Source organism: Chenopodium quinoa, unplaced genomic scaffold (genome assembly GCF_001683475.1).
Source record: "Chenopodium quinoa cultivar QQ74 unplaced genomic scaffold, ASM168347v1, whole genome shotgun sequence".
NCBI lineage: Eukaryota > Viridiplantae > Streptophyta > Magnoliopsida > Caryophyllales > Amaranthaceae > Chenopodium > Chenopodium quinoa.
The window spans coordinates 3717605-3740759 of record NW_018745617.1 but is presented as its reverse complement, the minus strand read 5'-3'; the positions used below and the strand labels follow the sequence as shown (position 1 = coordinate 3740759).

The 23155-nt window shown below is 35.1% G+C and overlaps 1 protein-coding gene across 1 annotated transcript; it reads left to right on the top strand.

Annotated features, from left to right (window-relative positions):
* Positions 1-1443: 1443 nt before the first annotated feature.
* Positions 1444-2722, top strand: LOC110716604. Its single transcript, XM_021895235.1, has 2 exons — positions 1444-1626; positions 2131-2722. Exons 1-2 carry the CDS (start codon positions 1577-1579, stop codon positions 2525-2527), a joined length of 447 nt encoding a protein of 148 aa, XP_021750927.1. The 5' UTR covers positions 1444-1576; the 3' UTR covers positions 2528-2722.
* The last annotated feature ends 20433 nt before the right edge of the window (positions 2723-23155 follow it).

Sequence of the window (23155 nt, the reverse complement as noted above, 5' to 3'; positions counted from 1 at the left end):
ATTTTTGTGGTTTTATTTTCAAAAATTTCCTAGAATAAATTCACTGAAATTATTGAGAAGCTAAAAATATTAAGTAATAAGAATTCATGACAAAATCACAAGGAAATCGGTGTAATTAATGTTATTTTACTTTCAGTATTTCCTTTTTAACAACTTATCCACAGCCCTAAGGGCTATGTTTATCCTTTTCTTTAATACTCCCTACGTCCCTTAATACAAAGCATCTTTCTCTTTATTATGTGCTACAAAGAGGCTTTGTATTAAGGGACGGAGGGAGTATATACACTTTGTGATAGTAGAAAACACAAATAATGCAATTGTGTATTTGTTTAGTTATTTTATTACACTTTGAAATAGTGGAAAAAATAAATAAATAATTATGCATTTTTTACATAAAAATAATTGGAACTTCTTAGATTTCAAATGAGATTATATTTCTATCCAAAAAATATGATATTAAAAGAATTGAAGATCCTAATAGGAATAACAGTTTGAATGAAATTTTCTAATGAGAAACACCAGTAATTAAAACAAAAAGCGTGAGGGAGTAATTCCTTTTTTTTTTCTTTTTTTATAATAATAATTTTATACGCAAACCAACGCTAAACATGTTTAAATAGATTTAATTTTATAAAATACCCTTTGTTTTTGAATTTGGTGGTCTTCCCTTGCTTTTGTATTACTAAATGTGCCCTTAATTAATTCATACATACGATCTACGAGTAGATCGCATTTCTAATTTTGAACACCTAGAATATTATTATTATACTTCAAAATTTAGCAATGGATGAAATTTTAATGTTGTTGTAAAAACAACATAGTGAGACTATTGTACACAAATTTATACTTTCTCCGTTTTATTAATATTGTAACAATGAACTTTTTGTACTATTTATCACACTTTGACCATATAATGTGATTTATACACTAAGCAACTTATAGTCAAATGAGATTTTGTTGGATCTGTCTCATAAAATACTTTCATAGTATTAACTTTTTATAATTTTTACTCTTAAATAAGTATAGATACTAATATTTAGCATATAAAATGACCTTTGAGATGCCTAATTTCATCTTTATTGCTATATTAATAGAATAAAAGAATGACATAACTTAAAAGGTCCTTCAATCAAATTATACGTGACGGATTATTCACTTACTCGACACAAAGGGGTAATAAAACTTTATTTATTTCCTCAGTCAAGATAATCAAAAGTACTGGCCCATGGTTTTTGTCCAGTTTTTAACTTAAAACAGCATATAACATTAATGTCATGAGCTTTTAGACCACTAAATAAAATTTGCTTCAGTGTATATAGTATTCACATCATAATAAACGAGGCAAAATACATATAACAAAGTATTTAGGTACCTTTTTGCTATAACCTTCACCAGTTAATGAATGCAAGAGAATATATTCTTAGCTCATTATTCTAGTGCTATAAATTTAAGTATGCTGATCAAGAATAGCTTAAGCGTTTTTCAGTGATCACTAAACATCAAATTTCTCTCTATATAAGCATAACATCGAGTTTATTTAGTAGATTATATCTTCGTTAATTTTGTTGTTTGAGATATGTCAAGGACTACCAAGCTCGTCGCACTGATGAACATTACACGACTAAGGTGATCCTATAAACTATTCTTTCCATAAACTTCGAATGTATGTAGTCAATAATCGATCTAATGATTTGATAGTTTCTTGCTTATACTATTCGTTATATTACGGTGCATAATATTGCATATAAGTACGTATACAACTAATTAACTTGTCTATCATTTACGCCATTACAATATGGCTTGTCTATTAATTCCAAGTCTATTTAAAGGGACGATGTTATGGTTAGCTTATCAAATTTACATGCTAATGTGGTAGTAAATGAATATCGTTAAACTTTACAATATTATCTAACATTTTTTTTTAATGTTGATTTTTATATAATTAACCTTTCTTCTCAAAATCCTAGGTTCTTTTGCTTTATATTTGAATAAAAAGATTTTGTTTAAATTACTTTCATATAAACTATACAAACATGCTCTAGTTTCTAGCACTGAGTATTAATACAAATTGTACGTATATATGTACAATATTTTCCGTATATACATTATAAACTTTTCATTACTATGCAGGGAAGCTAGGAAGCCTGGTCATCAACACCACTACATGAGCCGATTTGCTGCCGTACAGGCAGCAGAATACGATCAAGGCTTCGAAAGGGAACATACCAACATCGAAAGATTCGAGGAATATTACCTTAAAGAAGAGACAGTAGTAGGAGGAATAATGTCTAGCAATAAGAGTGACAATGAGAAAGAGGTGATGAAGGTGAACAAAGACTGGGTGCCACACCCACGTACCGGTATATACTTCCCCGAAGGACAAGATTGGGTGCTGAATGACGTCCCCGAAAACTCGGCTTCGCTAGGACATTCACAATATTGGCTAAGGAACATTCATGGAGCTGAAAAGCATGATCCTGATATGCTTTCAGCTGACCATTATTTCCTTACCCAACCTCATGAATGATTCATGCATGTATGTTAATTACTAATAGTATACTATACTAGTAATAAAGTTCCCTAGTTCATCTTCTGTCATAGGCTACTTTATTTTTAGAGTTTACTTCGTGACTGAGTAGAAAAGCTAATTAAGTAGATAAAAACTTATGCATGCAGTTTGTCCAACTATATACGTAGTATAACATTAACAAAATCTTTCCTACTATTTTATAGTCTGTTGTGGTTTCGTAGCGTTTCATATGCTCTAAATAAATCGAACTTAGAATTTTAAGCATTGCCATGGTTGTACATTTGTCAAATCCACATCATTCATTGATAAGTTGACTTGACAACAATCTACTATTTTAATTGCCATTAAATTAAAAATTAGCTCTATTAAAAAATTTTAAAATTTGTTCATTGCTATATCATATTCTCTTCATGTCTAATCTGTTTTTTTTTTTTTTTTTTTTTTTTTTTTTTTTTTTTTTTTTAACAACGGGTAAAAGGCGGCTAGCTCCCAACAGACTCGACGCAAGATTTAAAACTACAAACAAACTTAGACTTCTTCGCAGAGTTAGTAAAAACAGAAATCATCTAAGGGAGGGATATAATGAGATTGACTAATTCCAGTATGGATGTTAGACATGAGATACTCGAGATTTGATCCTTTACGTTTTCTCATCTTGCAAAACTGATTCCTATGATGAGAAACAGCTAGCTTCTTCCTCTTCCTCTTCCTTTTCTTCACATGCAACCTACCCAACCTTCTATTCTTCAAATTGTTGGAGTTAAAAATGAAGGTAACGGGGGTAGGGATGAGTGGCTCCTCCAGTTCCACTTCTAAACCCATGGGATCATCCTTATTAGATCCTACCGACTCCACTTAACCTGGATAAGTAATGTGGAAGTCGTTTATAAGTGTTTCGTTACTATTCTCGATGCATGTGGATGCATTGCTGTAGTTAGTGGTGCTTGAGTGTATGTGATCACCTGATTTTCCAAAATCAATAGTGGAAGGAGTGCCAGTGCCAACAAACTGGTCAACATCTAGTGGGGGGGGGGGGGGGGGGACCTTCTTCTTCTTCCTCCTGCGATTTTTCCTGTTGCTGTCTTTTTTTTCTACCGAACATACCATTTTCCTAGGCATCGACACAACATCTGGACTTGTGTTATCCATGTTAGTGAATTTTGAAGGGTGCCTATTCGGGGCAATCGATTTCTTCACACGTAGGGTCATCCACGAGTCGATTGATGTGTTGAAGAAGCTCATTGTTTCCCTTGTTGAAGCTTGAAATAAGACAAGTAGGGGATCTTGAGGGATTGGTCTGTCCTTCTACTGTTGGAAAAAGAGTAAGTAGTAACTTGAAGCTTCCTTCCCAGAGGCCAATGGGAAGGAGGAGTTGTTGGTAATAACTTAGCTCTCCACTTCCCTTTTAATGACGGGGTCAGTGACAGTCATGTTAATTAGTCAGCCCGCTCTATTCACCATTTCCCATCGACACACTACCGATCCCCGAAATAGAAACCTCACTGATCTTACCTTTCTTAATGTGGGTAGGATGGGTCGGGGGGGGGGGGGGGGATAGACATGTCACTCCTCTTTCCATGAGCCTGCTTAAGCTCTAACTTGGAAACCTTGCCAAGATCGATCCTCATCAATTTTCTAGACTTCCATCTATCCCACTCTTTATGTTGCTTATCTCTCGGAGTAACCCCTTGATATTCTCCCATCCCCGGAGAATATCATGATTTTTAGGTTTAACCTTAGCTGCCTTACTAAGGTCCTTATATGCTTCTTCAACCTGGAAGAGCTTAGCCTCTGCTAAGGCCCTTCTGTAGAAAGCTTTTGCATTACAACCATCATACTTAATGACTAAGGAGTAGAGTTCATGATCATGCACTTGAAAAGCACAAGTTGCAAGGTTTAATTCCAAAGTAATTGCAAGATTCCAAAATAAATTATTGTCCTCCCCATTTTTAGGAGAAACAAAGCAAAGGAATTTTAGACCTATGTCATACCTTGCTCCCGCATCAATAACCTTACCCTTTTTAAAGTAGGCATTACCTTCTTCTTTTAGGAACTTGACATGGTGAAGGATATTACGGGAACAATTATTTGAAGTGAATTCAACAATACTATCATCATAGTCATCATTTAGGTGAATGACCATGAGATCATTTATTAAGGATTGACACTCCATTGATAAACCGAAGAAAATAAGAAAAAAAAAAACAACTAAGACAAAGCAACGGGAGCCTTACATAGACTACCTAGACAACGTATAGAAGCGGCTAAGAACGGTGGTGGTGATATGTCACGAGACCCGGCTAACTCAGCCACAACTAAGGAGAGGACACTGCCACGACAGCTAGGAACACTGTCATAAGAATGGCGACCAGGTTTTTCTCCGTCCAAGCGAACCCACTTCGACCTCAAAAGCGGGACCTCGCTGAGACCCAAATACGAATAGCTCTTCGCTGGCAATCGAAGAACAACATTAGAGTGGAGCTAGAGAGGGGGCGGTACACCAACGATCGAGGAGAAGGGCCACCCACTCCGATCGTCGGCATACCGATGAATTAAACTAGAAAACTTAGGCGGAGGAAACTAAGTTATGTAACCTAAAATAATTTAGGAAAACTAATAGTAGAAGTTCCTTGTCTATACAGTCCGATCCTCATATTACCCAGCAATTACCGTAAATTCATTTGTCTTTAAATAAAGGTCTTGCACAATAAAAATTGAACTTTATCTACTAAAACTTATAACTCTTAGTGCATAGCGCCTATTTGTATCTGTTTTGATACAAAAAGGATGCTAAGGGCCTATTCCGATTTACTGAAAACAACTAAACTGAAGTGAATTAAACTGATTGGAATTGAAGTAAATTGAATTGAACTGAACTAAACTAAACTGATTGGAGCTAAACTAAACTGAACTGAAATATTTTCTTATGGATTAATGATTTTTGACTATGCATTAGTTATGATATTAATCAACTAATAATAATTCTGAAAAACAAAATGAAATTAAAATTTAATCCACTAATAATTTTTTTGTTTAAATTTTTTTATTTTCATGTTAATTAATGCATGTAAAATTAATCTATTGTAATGGTTTGGCTGTTAAAAAAAAAAAAAAACAAACTAAAGAAAATGATGAAGATCATAATATGTACGATGAAATTAGGAAAGCAACATTGGACAATGTACAACAACATATAACTGATTAGATAAGACAACCAATTAAGAGGAATCCCGTGGTAATGGAGCAGCTTGATGGGCAAGAAGAAGAAGAAGAACTAACCGATTATAAAATTAGCAACTACTCCGTAATACTTTCATTTTGCCAAAGAGTTCAATTGTAAAAATGTGTATAAAAATTATAACCATTAGAAAAATAATTATTATTATTACCAAAGAGTTCAATTGTAAAAATGTGTATAAAAATTATAACCATTATTATTATTATTATTATTATTATTATTATTATTATTATTATTATTATTATTATTATTATTAGGAAAAATTAGCCGCAACAACAACAACTATGATAAAGGTGCGTGTAGCAGCACAACCTTTTAAGGGTGCGTTGTACAGCATAAACTATGTAATTGGGTGCACATATTAGCATAAATGACACTAATAAACTAAGGTTCCACGGAAAAAAGTGGAATCTTTATTATTTTATATAATTGTTTAAACATTATTTAAACTTATTTGATTTTCTATCATGCGTGACTAAATTAGTCTTACCTTCTTTATTTTTTTTTTATTTTTTTTTCAGTTAAGCATTTCTTAACCTCCACCATTATATTAGGCGGATTCTTTCAAAAATAAAATTGTGCTATTATTTTCCTTTGTTCGCTTCTCCAATTACTTTTTCTAATATCGATCTCACATGATTGACTTAGTTTCCTTTCCCTTTTCACTTAGTTAAATACTATTTGATAAATAAAAAAAATAAAAAAAAAATCATTTGAATACTTTTATTCTAAAAGATTTCAGGATACATAGATAACTTTCTAATATCAAATAAATGATTTTAAATACTTAATTCAAAAAATAATTTTAGAATTGGATTTCAGGAGAGGACCTTGTAAAATCAACACAGACATCACGACCATGATACCATGAATAAAGTAACACATATTATTATTATTGTTGAGTGGAATCCGCAAATGGAGTGACCTTCATGAAATATATATATGCCAATTTTTTCATGAGTCTGGGGGCAGCGATCTCACTAGGGTTACTCATTAGGTCAGTCTCCACAGTCCTGTTAAAAAGACTAAGAGCACCATCGAAAGCCGGTCCTAGACTAACAATACCAGAATTGCTAAGAAGCGTAGCCTGAAGACCAAAAGACTGTAGACGCGACGCAAGGAAAGCATAGTGTCAAACATCACCTGCCGAATAGACACCCAAACCATCATAAGCAAAAGGTAAGGTGGCAAGCTGCCATTTCCAATCACCAAAACCAGGCCCCGAAACAGTAACAATGCGCTCCAAAGAAGCCCAAAGGGCCACATTTAAAGAAATTTATGCCATTTCAAAAATACGAGGAGGACAAGTGTGCATGGCAAAGTACAATTTCGAAACCCCAATACACACACGAAGAAGAAAAAATTCGCATTAGGGATCATCGAGCTTAGCAAAAACATTCATTAGCACAATGGTCTTCGACATTGTCTGCGTAACAAGCTCACCATAGAAAGAGGAATCATCACTGACAGGACTACTCAGCAACTTAACGCCATGTACAGGACGACCAATATCAGGAGGAAAGACACCCACGAGACAGCTACGAGGTTCCTCCGAGGGCTAGAAAACTTCTGTTTTCTCAATGTTGACATGGAGTCCGAGACGAGGAACCCCCACCAAAATCAAATCCAAAACCTTTCGTACCACTAAGGTGTCACCAATAATAGTGTCGTCATCTAAATACCAAGCATGAAAACATAAATCAAAAGAATCCCTAACATGACCATAAGGTATGCTCCCCGTAAAAGGCAAAGGGCCTAGACGATCACCCTGCTGCACCCCCTAACATGACTATAAGGTATGCTCCCCGTAAAACAGCCTAGCTGGAGTAGAGTAACAAAATTCAACCCATCACAAGAGATCTGGATAACGGAGGCGAACCTCACGCAACAAAGCCGAACGGTCTACCAAATTAAAAGCATTCTGAAAATCCCCAGCAACATAGAAAGGACAATATCACTACCACAAGCCTCAACCAAACGATTAACAACATGAAGAATAGCCTCACCACCCGCCGGCACCCCGACACTAAACCGAAGGCCTCCTAGATAGCTTCCCAGACGCGGACAAATTAAAGCAGCCCCAAACTTTGAAACCAGATGCCTTCAAATGGTACCCACTGTAATAGGCCGAATACCACCACCAGGCTTAACAAGAGGCGTAAGAGGAGCACTAGCAATATATTCACACAATTCAGTTGGACATTTCCCAGCGAGAAAAAGATTAACCACCTGCGTAATAGAGGCCACCAACTCATCTGAAATAGCAACTGCAGCACCACTCAAACAATCCATAAGGTGTTGAGCACACAAGCCGTCTCTACCGCATAATGTACCTTGCGGAAAACCCCTAATCTGATCCAAAACAACAGCAGGAGTAGCAATAAGGTGCTAATGAACGGGAATATCCGGTAAGATAGGAGCCGGAAAGGAAGGGTGCTTAGCTTGTAAATCTGCAAGAGTAGCATCATTGTAAGGGGAAAGACTAGAAGACTAAAGAACCCTAACCGCAGTAGTGTAATGTCCGTCAGAAATCTTTCCCTTACACTGCTTAATATTACGCTCAGACAAATCAACGTCCTCATCAACATCCAATAAAGGCGGAGACACATCAGCCAATGTGTCGCGTATAAGTTGCACAGATCCACCAGGCTCACACAAAGAACGAATAGTAGAAGTGATACTCTCTTCCTGCCGCTGACGCCTGACACTCGAAGAACACTGTCGACTACTCCTCGGAGAAAAGGTTTTAAGGACATAGAGAGGCAACACAAGAAATTGAGCCTAACAAGAGATGTCATCAGGCTGGCAAATCAACTTATTAAGGGCCCCTTTGAAAACATGAGAAAAACCTAATCGACACTTAGGAGGAATAGATTTAACCAAACTAAACCGCTTAGATAGCAGACTATCAAGAAAAGCAACATCAAAAGCAAAATGAGGCTCACCTGACACACCAGGAATAAGATCAGATGCCACCGAAGAAGGACCCTACGGTCTTGGAAAACCATAAAGAACCAAATTCACAACACCATCCCTAGAATCAAGAGGGGCCACAAAATCATCAGGACCATGCTGACACTTCATACGAAGAGTATGTGTCTTGAAACACTCCCCACAAAGCCAAATTCCAATACGACGAAAGATTGACTCCGCCTCTAAGAATATAGCCAAATTAGAAGAAAAAGAGTGTCACATCAAATCTCGCGCATTACCCCGTCCATCACAACACCCATTAAGACCCACAAACGGGCAATGGAACGGAATAATAGGAGGCATAACACCCACCTTAACTTGCCACGAGAAGATCACACCAACACTACACCAAAAAGCAGTACCGAAAACACACCCAAACTGCACCGAAAACAACACCAAAAATTACCCTAAAATTGCACCAAAACCACACCAAAACTGCACACAAAAAAACTAGCACAAAAAACACTCAAACTTCACCCAAAACTACACCAAAAATTACCCCTAAACTGCACAAAAACCATCGCTTGAAAACTACACCAACTGACCAAAATTCGCCTGAAACCGCACCAAAAACGCACCCAAAAACAGAATAGAACCACGCTTGAAAACAGAGCAGAATTGCACCTTAAAGCCACCAAAAAATGCACCTAAAAGCCGCCTGAAAAATTGACCAAAATAGCCCAGAAACAACCAGAAAAACGCACCCTCACTGCTGCCCGAAATTACGCTGCTGAACCACAAGAAACTGAACAGAACACGGGCCTCAAAAACTGCTTGAAAATTTGACCAGAAAAGTTCCGCAAAAAAAAAAAAACTACCAGGTAACCGCTTGAAAACAGCCCGATACTCGCCTGAAAACAGTCACGCACACAACCCCAAATTGCCTAAAAACTACTAAAAAAGCGAAGCCAAAATGACATGACAGACCGTCGCTGGAAAATAATCGCAAAAAGGTCTAAAAACCACCAATAAAACGTTTTAAAAACGCCTGTGAAGACTGCACCAAATAACCCCAAAACCACCATAATTCCACCTGGAAACTGCACCAAAGCACCTCAAAACCGCCTGACTTGAATGTATAACCACCGAGTACCTGATCGCGTCGGAAAATCTGCCCAAAACACCAAAAATTGACGTGGAATCCTACCTTGCCCACCCCTTAAGCTATAGCGAAACCGATCCTATTGAAGATGTGAGCAGCTACACGAGCACCAATATCCTGAGTCCTAGTGAAATTATTATTATTATTATTATTATTATTATTATTATTATTATTATTATTATTATTATTATTATTATTATTATTATTATTATTATTATTATTATTATTATTATTATTATTATTATTATTCACAAAAACCTACAAAGTCAATCAATTTACAAGAAATTAGTGGGGAGCCGAGATACAATCTGGGCCCCCACTACTCTAGATATAGCAAACCCCATCCTGCTAAAGATGTGAGCAGCTGCACGAGCACCTAAATTCTCTAAGTCCTTGTAAATGCCTAAACCCGCTTCAACAAAGCAACATCATCCTTTTCTAGTTCCCTTAAAGAAGAAAAGGAGAAGGGAAGAAAACCATAACAAAAAGCTCTGTAACGTACCCCATACTTGTCCCGTTTTCGCTGAGTAGAAATCAACATAACACGACCAGGAATAAAGTCAGACGACCATGATTGTGTCAAAGGAAAAGATCCTGTCAAGTCAACACACACATGAAGGCCTCTAACCCAAGAATAAAGCAACACTTATGTAGGTCGAAGAGCCCCATTGTTGCCTCTAGTCAACCCAACGTTAACCTCCTTTCTCACAGAAATCCCGGACCGAAAAAAATATCAACAAAGCTGTCGCGAAAAACATTATACCGATGATTATTGTTGTTGTTGTTGTTGTTGTTATGTCAATGATTATTGTTGTTGTTGTTGTTTTTGTTTTTGTTGTTATTGTTGTTGTTGTTGTTGATGATGATGATGTTGTTGCTGTTGATGTTGTTGTTGCTACTGCTACTATTATTGTTGCTACTACTGCCGTTGTTGTTGTTGTTTCCGTTACTATTGTTGCTGCTGCTGTTGTTGTTGTTGTTGTTGCTGTTGTTGTTGTTGTTGTTGTTGTTGTTTTGCTGTTGCTGCTATCGTTGTCGTTGTTGTTATTGTAATATACACTAAAAATTATGGAATTTAGCTTTAATTATCATTAGCAATATCACTAAACATAAAGATGAACTTGAAAAGATTGGCTTAAAGGCATGTCTAAACTAAATTGTCATTAACAATACCATTAGCTAAATCATATTAAACAAATAAATTAGCAAAAGAATTGAACTGAACTGAACTGAACTGATTGGAGCTGAATTGAACTGAACTAAACTAAACTGAACTGATTGGAGCTGAACTGAACTGAACTTAAATTAAGTTGAATGGAACAGGTCCTCCGATTAATTAGAAAACAACTAAACTAAACAGCTTGGAACTAAACATAACATATAGGAGCTGAATTGAACTGAAATGTTTGACTGTGGATTAATGATTTTTTAACTATGGATTAGTAATGATATAAATCCACTAACACTTATGAAAAATAAATTAAAGTTCAAAATTAATCCACTAATAGTTTTTTTATTCAAATCTTTTATTTTCAAGTTAATTAATGCTTGTGAAATTTATCTACAATAACAATTTGTCCGTTAAAAAATGTAACTAAAACAAATTGAATAAAAAAAAGGGAAATTTTGAATTTTGGTAACTTGAAAATGACCCTAATTGAATTTTCGTATGCGTTTAAAATTTATTTTTATTTTGGTACACATCAAAGTCACATAATATAGGTTGTGGTACATCCGTCCAACTTCCGTTAAATTTTCCGTTAGTGGGGCCTCTTATCTAATTATTTGATAATTTAATCTATTAAAAAAAGTATAAACTATATAAAAAAAACAAAAAAATAATAAAAAAAAATAAACAGCAACAACCACCTACCCCCTCCCTGTTAGCCACCCTTTGTAACACCCCAATAATTCTCCCTTTTCCAAACCACTTACTTTAAATAAAAATAGAGGAGAACCATTGGCATGTTATCGCCACGTGTTAAAACGTTAAGGCTTTATCAAAGTATTACAGCGGAAATCCAACTTAAATATTAAAATAATATAATTTAGAAACCCAATAAGTCAAAGCTTACAAATTGGAACCATAAAGGCCCTTATTAAATCCAAACCAATAATCAAAGTCCCAAAACATAATTAAAGTACTAAAACATAAATAAGTTCAACACAAAGAACGAATACTCTCACTCACACCAATCCCTTGACAATGCGTATGTTAAATCACCGAACTTCACATCATCAAGCTAATCTGTGCAATACTGCTCCCCAATAATACAAGTGTAATAATTGGATCATCACAGGGTCATTGAAAGGCAAAGGCCATGACTAAAAGAAAACACACAAAAACACGCAATCAGCAAAGCTGAGTACATACAAGCTACAACGCACAAAACCTATCATGCTCAATTAATTAAAATAAATAAACATATAACACATATTAATTAGTCAAGACTCCACACTTAAACAATTCAATCGACTCAACATACTTGCTAATCAATTACAAACACTTGACTCTTTATATTTAATATAATTAATTTAATTTGGAGTAAGCAATAGACGAGGTTGTCCAATCTACCAAATCATTTTGGTCCCAAATGACCATTTAAAAATAAAATTTTAGCGCAATGCAAGAATGGGCGCGACTCCATTCTCACAAAGTTAGTCTAGGATCCCATCTAACTTTCATTATAAAATAAAATGTAAATACCAAAAGAAAAGAGGACATGTTGATCAAACAAGCCTCGGAAAGCCACGGGCTACCACCGTATACCCCAACCCATAATTGTCAATACTCTAGAAGTGCACGCTTTCTAGAGTTTTATTGCTCATCCATGTTTCACTTTACGTGATTACAATTTTAATTAATAGCCGACTCAGTCCAATAGACCATATATAAAAATCATACATCAATTTACTTTTAATCTTATTTAGGACAAAGGTGATCACATCACAAATTGACCTTTAATTTTATAAAACTTCCAAATTATCCAAATTGTTGAACATAGTCAACCCACCTAGCCATTTCGACTTAATCCACTTTTACTCATCATACTAACAAGTCATGCTTGATTAATAAATAAAATAAATAAAAACTTTGTGGAACAATTATTAAATTCATTCCACTTAAACCATTCAATTCCAATCCTTTAATAATCCAAATGTGGTTAACAAACCAATCCAATAAAAATATGCTTGTATCAATATTCCATACAAACAATTAATCGAATATAATTCAACATGTTTGCACCCATAATTCCATACAAACATAATCAATTCACCAAAACATGTCTCATAAACATTAGCACATGAATTAATTAAATTATAACCAAACAATTTTCATCCAAGTGTTCTCTAATCATGAAACTAAGTTCTTTTCTTTGGTACCTAAACATGATACTACTTACAACGAAGTAGACATGTATGTACTTGTATAAACAATCCTTTGTGTCACTTTTAATCACTTAGAAGTCTCCTAAGGAATAATCACCTCCTAGAAAACAACCAATAATCACAAATTAAACTTAAACAAATTTCCAGCAATATAAATTTGATTAAAAGTTCTTAAAACTTCATTCAAAACATGTTTTTATGCTTAATTAATCAATAGAAATGAAATATGAACAAAAGCCCCAATTTAATTAGTCATAAGAACCCTAAAATCCCAATTTAAACAAATTAAAACCCTAGGTTTCATAATTACAAAATCTGAAAAATTATACCAACATCAATAATCTGAAAATATCAATTTAAACACCCAAAATATAATTTTTCATACTAATAAAACTAATTTCAAACAATAAAATCAAAACCCAAAACAATTAAATCAATTCTAAGCAAAACTAAAAAAAAAAAAAAACAAAGGAGGAGGAAAAGGGAGTGGGCCACGGTGGGCTGCTTGGTGGATCGCCGGTGGTGGTGGGCGGTGACCGGCGACCGGAGACCGGCGGTGGTGGCAGTAGGTGGCAGTCGGTGGGGGGCGGCATGGTGAGTGAAAACTCACGTAAGAAAGAAAGGAAAAGAAAAAAAAAGAAAAAGAAAAGAAAGAAAAAGGAAAAAGAAAAATAAAAGAAAGGAAAGAAAAAAAATTAAAGGGAAAAGAAAACACTAACCTTTTTGTGTGGGGAAAAATTTGGGGATGTATATGGTATTTATAGGAGAGAGAGTGGTGTAGGGTAAGTAGTAAAATTGGGCCTCAAAAATTAATGGGCCAATTAAGTAAGTAAAGTGGGTTAGGTTTGTTTGTTGGACATAAATTATAGAATGATGGTCCATAAAAATCATATTGTAATAAAAATAATTTTCCACCCAAAATAATTTGAAACTTTTGAAATTAAATTCCGGAAAAATACAAATAAATATTATAAATAATATATAATTTCATTTATAATATATTTAAAAATATGGGGATTACACCCTTCCCTCTCCCCGTGCCGACTGTCGGTGCCCAAACATTTCTCCGGCGCCGGCAAGCCCACCTCCTCCTTTTCCCTCCTCCGAGCTCAGCCTCAACATCCCACCTCCTCCCTTTCCCTCCTCCGATCTCAGCCGCAACAACCCTCCAAAAATACCACACCACTCGCCGAAACAACCCCCCTCCCTTAAATAACCACATCGCTCGCCGAAACAACCCCCCTCCCTAAAGAAAACACCCTCCCTTTCTTGCGCGGCCCTTTAAACCCTAAAACCCACCTGAAATAACTCGTTTAGGGTTATAAACAACCCAGAAAACTGGTGATTTTCTGGGTTGTTTTAGGTGGGTTTAGGGTTTCGGGGCCAACTATTGTGTGCTACGGTGGGGGAGATGGTCGGTGATAATGGTTATTTTGCAGGGGATGGCAGGTGCGTGTTGCAAGGGTAGTTTTCATGGTGGTGGTGTGATGGAGCGGCGCTGGTGCAAATTGAAGGTGCTGGTGGTGTGATGGAGCGGCGCCGCTGTGAATTGTGTGTGTAGGGGGTAGTTTTGGTGGTGGTGGTGGTGTGATGTAGCGGCGCCGCTATGAAGTATGTGTGCAAAGGGTGGCTGGAAGGTGGCTAAGGGGTAGCTGGACCCTCTAACGGAAAACATAACAGAACGTGGACGGAGGTACCAAAACCTATATTTTGTGACTTTGATGGGTACCAAAATAAAAAATAAATTTTAAACGGGTATTAAAATTAAATTAGGGTCATTTTCAAGGTACCAAAATTCAAATTTTCCTACAAAAAACGAAGAAAATATCCTATAATAAAAAAAAGGAAAAAAAGGAAAGAAAGACCCCAAACTACGCACTCCTGTAGGAGTTTATAGGTACTATATGTAGAAAACATGAATCATATTCATAAGCACCTAAACTAAGATCGCATGCATAACACACAGACACATAATCACACCTTTGAAGTGTGATCTCCAAGAAGCTATTCAATCGGAAAATTAGAGAGAGAATAGAGTCCCAAGCGTTACTCATCTACTTAGTCCACACGATTCGAACGAGCATTCCACAACCACTAGAATGGTCGAGTGAAGGAGGAAAACCATGATCACCACTTTTAATGGACAACCGATCATCGCACGAACCACCACCACCACAAACCACCACAGGGCCGAGGAGGAGGAGATAGTCGTGAGAGAGAGAGAGATTTGAGGGGCTTGGTTTCGTTAATGATATTGTTAATGACAATTTAGTTTAGGCATGCAATTTGAGGGGCTTGGTTTCGTTAATGATATTGTTAATGAAAATTTAGTTTAGGACGATTTTTTAACAAATAAATTAGCAAAAGAACTAAACTGAAATGAACTGATTGGAGCTGAACTAAACTGAACTTAATTGAACTGGTTGGAGCCGAAATGAATTGAATTGATTGGATCCGAAATTAACTGAATTGAAATATTTGACTACGTGTTAATGATTTTTAAATATGGATTAGTAATAATATTAATCCACTAATAATTATGAAAAATAAAATGAAGTTCAAAATTAATCCGCTAATATTTTTTTTATTTAAGTCTTTTATTTCATGTTAATTTATGCTTGTGAAAATAATATGTTGTAATAGTTTGGCTGTTAAAATGAAAAAAAAACAAACCAAATAAAAAAAAGAAGAAAATATCCAAAAAAATAAAAAAATGAAACAAAAGGAAAGAAATACCCTAAACTACGTACGTTGTCGTTGTTGTAATATATACTAAAAAGTATGAAATTTGGTTTTAATTATCATTAGCAACATCATTAGACATAAAAATGAACTTAAAAAGATTTGCCCGGCCCAAAGGCATGCCTATACTAAATTGTCATTAAAAATAACATCAGCTAAATCATATACAAATAAATTAGTAAAAGAACTTAACTGAACTTATTGGAGCTGAGCTCCACTGAACTTAACTAATTGGAGGTAATAGAACAACCTATTTTAGCTGTTTAATTTCTCTATATAATCACAATTTCAAGTTTTATTATCTACATTCTTCAGTTTTGGAACAAAAATTTTTGGAAATTGAAAACATTGGCGAATATTAGGTATTACTTCGAAACTTGAAGTTCATACTCTTTCGTTTAATTTTGTTGCAATTTCTTACTTATTTTTGTGTTTTTTGCTTGAATTTTTTGAATTTGAAGTAGTAGAAGTTGAATCGAAATAGTTCGAAGTTTAATTTTTATGTTTCAAAGTTCAATTTTCTTGATAATCAAGTATTTTCGAAATTTTGTTTGTTTTTGTTCCAATTTCATTTGATTTACTTCTAATATCTGGTTAAATCTGTTGTAATTTAGTTTAAATTTGATTAGTATTTAATTCGAAGATGAATCAAAGGGTTTTTTTTGGTATAAAACTATATCATGATTTTTTTGAAGAATATCGAAAAAAAATTTAAATTTGTTTGTTTTTCATATTTGAGTATGTTTAGTTCTATTGCTACTAATTTCTAGTAATTTTAGTTAATTTTTTAGTAATTTTTGTTTATAGTTAAAAGAAATCAAATAAAAGTTGATATAAAAATATTAAAATTCAACAAAATAAAATCCTTATTTTGGAGTAGTTTCCTTTGAGTTTCTGTAATTTGCTTTAATTTTGAGTGGTTTATTTTTACAAGTAGATTAAAATTAGCTAAAAGTAACTTTAAATTGATTAAAAATTAATGAATTATTGTATGATATGTAGCTATTATGACTTGTGTATAAATTAAGAAATTGATGTGTTTGAAATGAGGATTGGTTTTTTTGTTTCGAAATGTTGAATGTATAGGAATCATTTGTTGCTGTTATTATAATAACAAGAGTTGATTTGAAAGTATATTTATCTGGAACTATAAAACCATCAAGTATAAATCAAGAAATTATAATTCATTTTTGTTTTGAATTGCTTGCATATAAAAATGACGAAAAATACAAAGAAAAATGTCGTAAAAAACCTCCAACACAACCTGATGCAGCAAAGAAACCTCTTAAGGAAGCTCCTGTAGGAAAAAAAGTTCCTGCGGCAAAGAAAGCTGTTGCAGCATAGAAGATATCTCCAAAGAAACCTGCAAATTCAAACCAATCTCCAATTAAAAGTATATTATCTTGAAGTAAATGATTAATTTTATAAAGTAAATTGAAACAATTATATGGTAAACCATTTGCCTTTATAAATCTATGCTATCAATATAAATATTATGATGCATACAATTACATGATTGAATATAAAAGTAAATGATAAGTTTAATAAAGTAAATAAAAATGCTTATAAAGTAAATATTTATGTTTTTAAATTTATGAAATTATGACTTTTGCAATCACTAAAACCCTCCTATTTCACTTCTGCTACCCATCTAAAATTTTATTTTATTTTACTAACCTCCAAAACCGAAAATTATACATTTTGCTACCATTTCACATTTTCTGTTACTATGTTTGTTTGTAGAGCCCACTTATTTAACTCCTTCCACTTTCTTCTTCTCTCTCCACAAATAACAACCCCATCTCGAATTCAACATCATCACCAAGAAACAAAGAATCTCAGCCATTGTCGTTGACTGCCCCAATTTTCAAGTAAAAAAATTATCAAATTTGATGATTTCCCATAAAATGCAATCTCACTGCCATCTCCACCCCTTCCTCAAAAATCAAATTTCATTCAACCCCATAAAAAAATTGAAAATAAAGTGGGGCTATAATTTTGTATGGTATCAGCCATTAAAAGGGGAAAGTGAAGGGGAAAGTGAAAGGGAAAGTGAAGTAGCCATTTTTATAGCAAAATACTCAAAGTGAAGACCTGATTGTTTCAGGGTTTGTACTTTGTAGGGTGGCTGTGTGCAGGGAGTTATTGGTGGATTTGGGTGGCTGCTTTTTGGATTTGTGTGGGCAGGGGCTGCTGTGCGATGATAACGGGGTGGGAGTTGCCGAGGAGTGGGTGGAGTTGCTTGAGAATGGGTGGGGTTGGGTTTGGGATGGATCTGTGATATGTCTATTTTATATACTACCTCCGTTGACAGTTATTTGCAACATTTACCAAAAAAGAGTGCTAACTATTATTTGCATATTTCTTTCCTATTTTAGTAACTTTTTCTGTCAAAATGACCAAAATACCCTCACTTAAAAATTATTAGAACATAATACTATACTTAATTACAAAACATTATAACCTTAATCTAAGTTAATTACCCAACCCTTCCCACCCTAACAATCAGATTAATCTCAATTCATCATCTCCTCATTATATTTCTCTCTCCTCCTTCATCTCTCAATTCATCTTCTTCAGCTTTAATCTCTTTTTTCAAATTCAAATCCATCCTTATTTGTGGGTTTCAGATCTGGTTATTTGTGGGTAGTTTGCTTGTTTTGTGGTTCGATTGGTGGCTTGTAGGTGGATTTGCAGGTGGTTCGTGGGTAGGTAATTGGGTTTTGGATCGTCGTTCTTGGTGGTTCGTTGATTAGTTTCAAGCTTTCAATGGTTCTTTGTGGTGGTAGAAGGATTTCGGAGCTTCTTGGTGGTTTAAGCTGGGTTTGGTTCGTGGTGGTTTTGTTTCGTGATGGTTTTGGTTCGTGGTGGTTTTGGGTTTCGGTTTTGGTTTGTGGTGATTTTGTTGGGTTTTGGTTCGTGGTGATTTTGGTTGGGTTTGTGGTTGGATGTTAATGGTTTTGGTGGTGGTTTTGGGTCATGGGTTTCAGTGGGTTTGGTGGTTCCGGTGGTTTTGGTGGTGGTTTCGGGTTTCGACGGTTATGGCCTGGGTTTTGTTTAATTTTTTTATAGGTAGGATTAATACTTAACCACATACCCTTATTTTTGCCTAGGAGTCCGCTTAAACCCCCTTTGTTGCAAATAATTATTAACGGAGGTAGTAGTGTTTTACCCCTGTTCCTTGGTCATAATTAGTGGTGTTTTGGGCGCTTTAGAGTCACTTTTATTACTAATTGGAGTTTTCTAGTGTTTGCGCAGTTTTGGTTGAGTTTTGTAGGGAATTGCACATTTGGAGCACTTTCCCGGGATTTTATGGAGCAATTATGAGCATTGGAGGAGAACGACCGCTTTTTGTACCCTAAAACCGGTTAGAGTCATCGAACTGGTGATTAAGGGCTCGACATATGAGACACTGAGGCGTTGGACCGAGTATTAAAGCCCCAAAAGAGGAAATCCGAATTGGGCCGAAGAATCGAAGCCCAATCAAGAGTCCAAGAAGTGCCTATGTGGCCTTGCCCGGCTCAAGGGTCTATGCCCATAAGGCACGCCCGGCCGGGCGAGGCGAAAGAAGGAAGGACATTGCTTCTCCCGAGCGCGCGCCCAACCTGTCACGAGAGACGCACCCATGAAGAAAAGGCGCGCCCGATCAGGCGGTGCCTCGAACGATCAGGCGCGTGTCTCGACCGATCGGGTGCATGTTTCTGGAGGAAGATTTAAGCGTCGTTTATTTTCGTTTAAGTTTAGGATTTGTTAGCTTTGTATAAATACGCTTTTGTTAAGTGAGTTTAGTACTACGTTTACCTCTTCTCTTAGCTTTTCTCTCTCTACTTGGTTTTGAGATTAAACTTCTCTCTTGTTTTTCTCTCTCTACAACTCTACAACTTTGTTCTTAATTTATTCCATTATTTTCGTTAACTTTGGTAACGATTTCTTCTCTGTTATTTTCAGTAATTTAATTTCTTTATTTTATCATGTCTTGTTTATTTGCTTTGATTAGTTTAGATTTAATTATGTGTGAGTATTTTTCTTTCTAGGGTTTGTGGGGATCCATAAATAATATGAAGGGTTAATTTATTATTGTTGATTGTTAAAACTTGATTAATTTCCTATTGATTGAATTAATGCTATGCAATTAGATTAGGCCTGGTTTAAGTGTATGAGTTATGCAATATTGATTCGAGATTCGAGAGATGAGAATTGATGTTTATGCTTAGTTTCAATAGGCGGACTAATTTATAAATGGTTAAGTCAAGATTCGAGAGATGAGATTTAATATCGGTAAATTAACTCTATGATTGTAATACGTAGCGAAAGCCCTTTATGATCTGATTAATTGATGCATTTATGATTGATTATTATGTTTTACCTTGGAATATTATTTATTGGTGAACCTATACCCTATGCTTTTATTAATTGATTTCTCTCTACTTTATTCTCCTTTAGTATTATTTCAATCATATCTATAATTTAGTTACCTAGTAATTTAGATTATATTAATTAATTAGGAATAGGAAGGCTTGTTTCCCTGTGGTGTACGATCCTACTTCCCTATCTGCATAGTTAGAGGAACTTAGGAATTATTTTTGATTATGTGATTTGACTTTATCCTATCAAAATTTGGCGGCGTTGCCGGGGAAACGGTTTTATTTTTATTTCAAATTGTTTTTGTAGTCTAAATTATTTTCTCTCGTCTCATAGAACGCAAGTTCTTTGAGACAATTTTCGCATATTTGTTTTTTTAGTTCTATGTTTATGCCTAGGAGTTCTAGATCAGGTTATATTCCATTCGATCCTAAAATTGATAGATCTTTCCATAGACAAAAACTTTTACAGGCATATACGAGACACTTCTGAAGGTAATCCACCTTTGGAACCCCCATGTAATTCTAGCGATTCCGAAGTTTCTTTAGAACCTGAATCAGAGATGACGTCGAATCCACCTCCACAGCCACCACGCAAGCTCAGCGATTATTCACAGTCGTCGTTAACAGATTGTCCACACCTTACTCCTACTTCGGCCCTTGATGAAGCGCAATTTGAGATCAAGCCCTAATTTATCATGATGATAGAGAGGAAGCAAATAAGTGGAGCTAAGGATGAAGATCCTAATCTTTACATTGCAGATTTCTGCCAATATTGTAATACCATTAGGCAAGCTGGGGTCACGCAAGACCAAATCAAGGAGATTCTTTTTCCCTTTTCTTTATGAGGAAAAGCTAAATTATGATTTAATGGTTTGAATAGAACTGTACTTGGTATTACTGACTGGGAAACTCTTGCTTTGACTTTTTTTTAATACATATTACCCTACAGAGAGAACAACTTTACTAAGGAGTGTTATTCAAAACTTTTCCCAAGAGCCAAATGAAAATTTATATGAGGCTTGGGAAAGGTTTAAGGATCTACAAAAAGAATGCCTCCACCATAATCTAGCACAAATGGTAGTTGATCCAAGCTTTTTACAATGGACTTGGAAACTCATCTAGATCAATTCTAGATTCTGCATCTATTGGGAGATTCATGAATCTTAATTTTGAAAATGCAGGTCAAGTTATCGAATACATGGAAATTCATAATTCCCAATATGGGAATCCGAGAGGGTTTGCTAACAAAGGAAAACATAATGTTGATTCTATATCCTTTTTGCAGGCTCAGTTAACATTTATTTAACAAAAAACTTTACTACTATTCCTAACTCTGTAGCTAATGTTTCTGTTGTTACTAATAATGTAGCTTTTTATGAAAATTGTGGAATTATAGGACATTGGGAGCAAGATTGTAGAAGTTCCATGGAGCAACTTAATGCCTTCCAAACCTATAAACAAAATAACCCATAATCCAACACTTATAATCCTGGTCTCCGGAACCACCCATTTCTTTCCTACCGGAGTACCAATGTACAAAATCATCCACCTCCACAACAAACACAACAACAACCACCACCACAGCAAAATTATTACCATCCTAATCCTGGCCAGAAAACCCAATCAGAACCCTCCTCATCTTCTGAACCTACTATGTTAGAAATTAGAGCAATACTTTCAAGCATGCAAAAGTACATGGAGAGTAGGGATGTACAAATTAATTCAATTATAACTCATAATAAAATCATACACAATCAAAGTGCGCAGATTTCATCTACCCTACAAACCCGTCAGCAGGGAGCTCTACCATCGCAACTAATCCATCCTACGGATCATGCTAATGCAATTACTCTAAGGAGTGTTTCACACTGTGATGGGCCTCCTTTGGCCAGGGATGATGAACCTATTGCTAATCCAGATTCCTTGTACCAAATGCTAATCTTACTAACTCTGCAGGGCTACAAGAGGAAACTAACCTTTTTAATGTTTCTTTGTAGGGTAAATCTCAGGACAAGGGTGGAGATGTGCAGAGCCCAGTTATCAAACTTCCATTCCCAAATAGACATTTGAAGAGTAAGTTGATAAGCAATTCGATAAAGTTTTGGAGGCTAGGAAAAATTTGCATGTAACAGTTCCTTTCACTAATTTAATCACTCAGGTTCCTGCATATGCTAAATTTATGAAAGATATTTTGACTAGAAAAATGGCCTTTAATGAGGTAGAAACTGTAGCTATTACAGAGGAATGTAGTGCTTTATTTCAAAATAAATCCCCTCCCAAATTAAAGGATCTTGGTAGTTTTTCTATCTTCTATCATATTGGTAATGTCTTCATAGATAAAGCATTATGTAATTTGAGTGCTAGTGTTATGCCATCGTCTGCGTGCTAAACTTAATATGGGTGATTTGAAAGTTACTAACATTACTTTACAGATGGCAGACCGTTCTGTTAAATACCCTTAGGTATTCTCGAGGATGTTCCTGTCAGAGTTGATAAATTTTTTGTCCTTGTAGATTTTGCTGTTTTAGACATGGCTTAGGATACACAAATTCCTAATATATTAGGTAGGCCTTTTCTCCATACTGCAGGAGCCATTATTGATGTTAAAAATGGAAAATTAATCCTTTCTGTTGGAGATGATAATATTACGTTTAATTTTGGGAAGGTTTTAAAAGGACCTATGCTAGAAGAAAATTGTTGTTTAATTGATGTCATAGATACAATGGATGATATTTGTGAAGAAAGCTTACCACAAGCTCTTGCAAATGATCCATTGGAGGAAGTTCTTTGTGGAGAATTATCTGCAGGTGATGTAA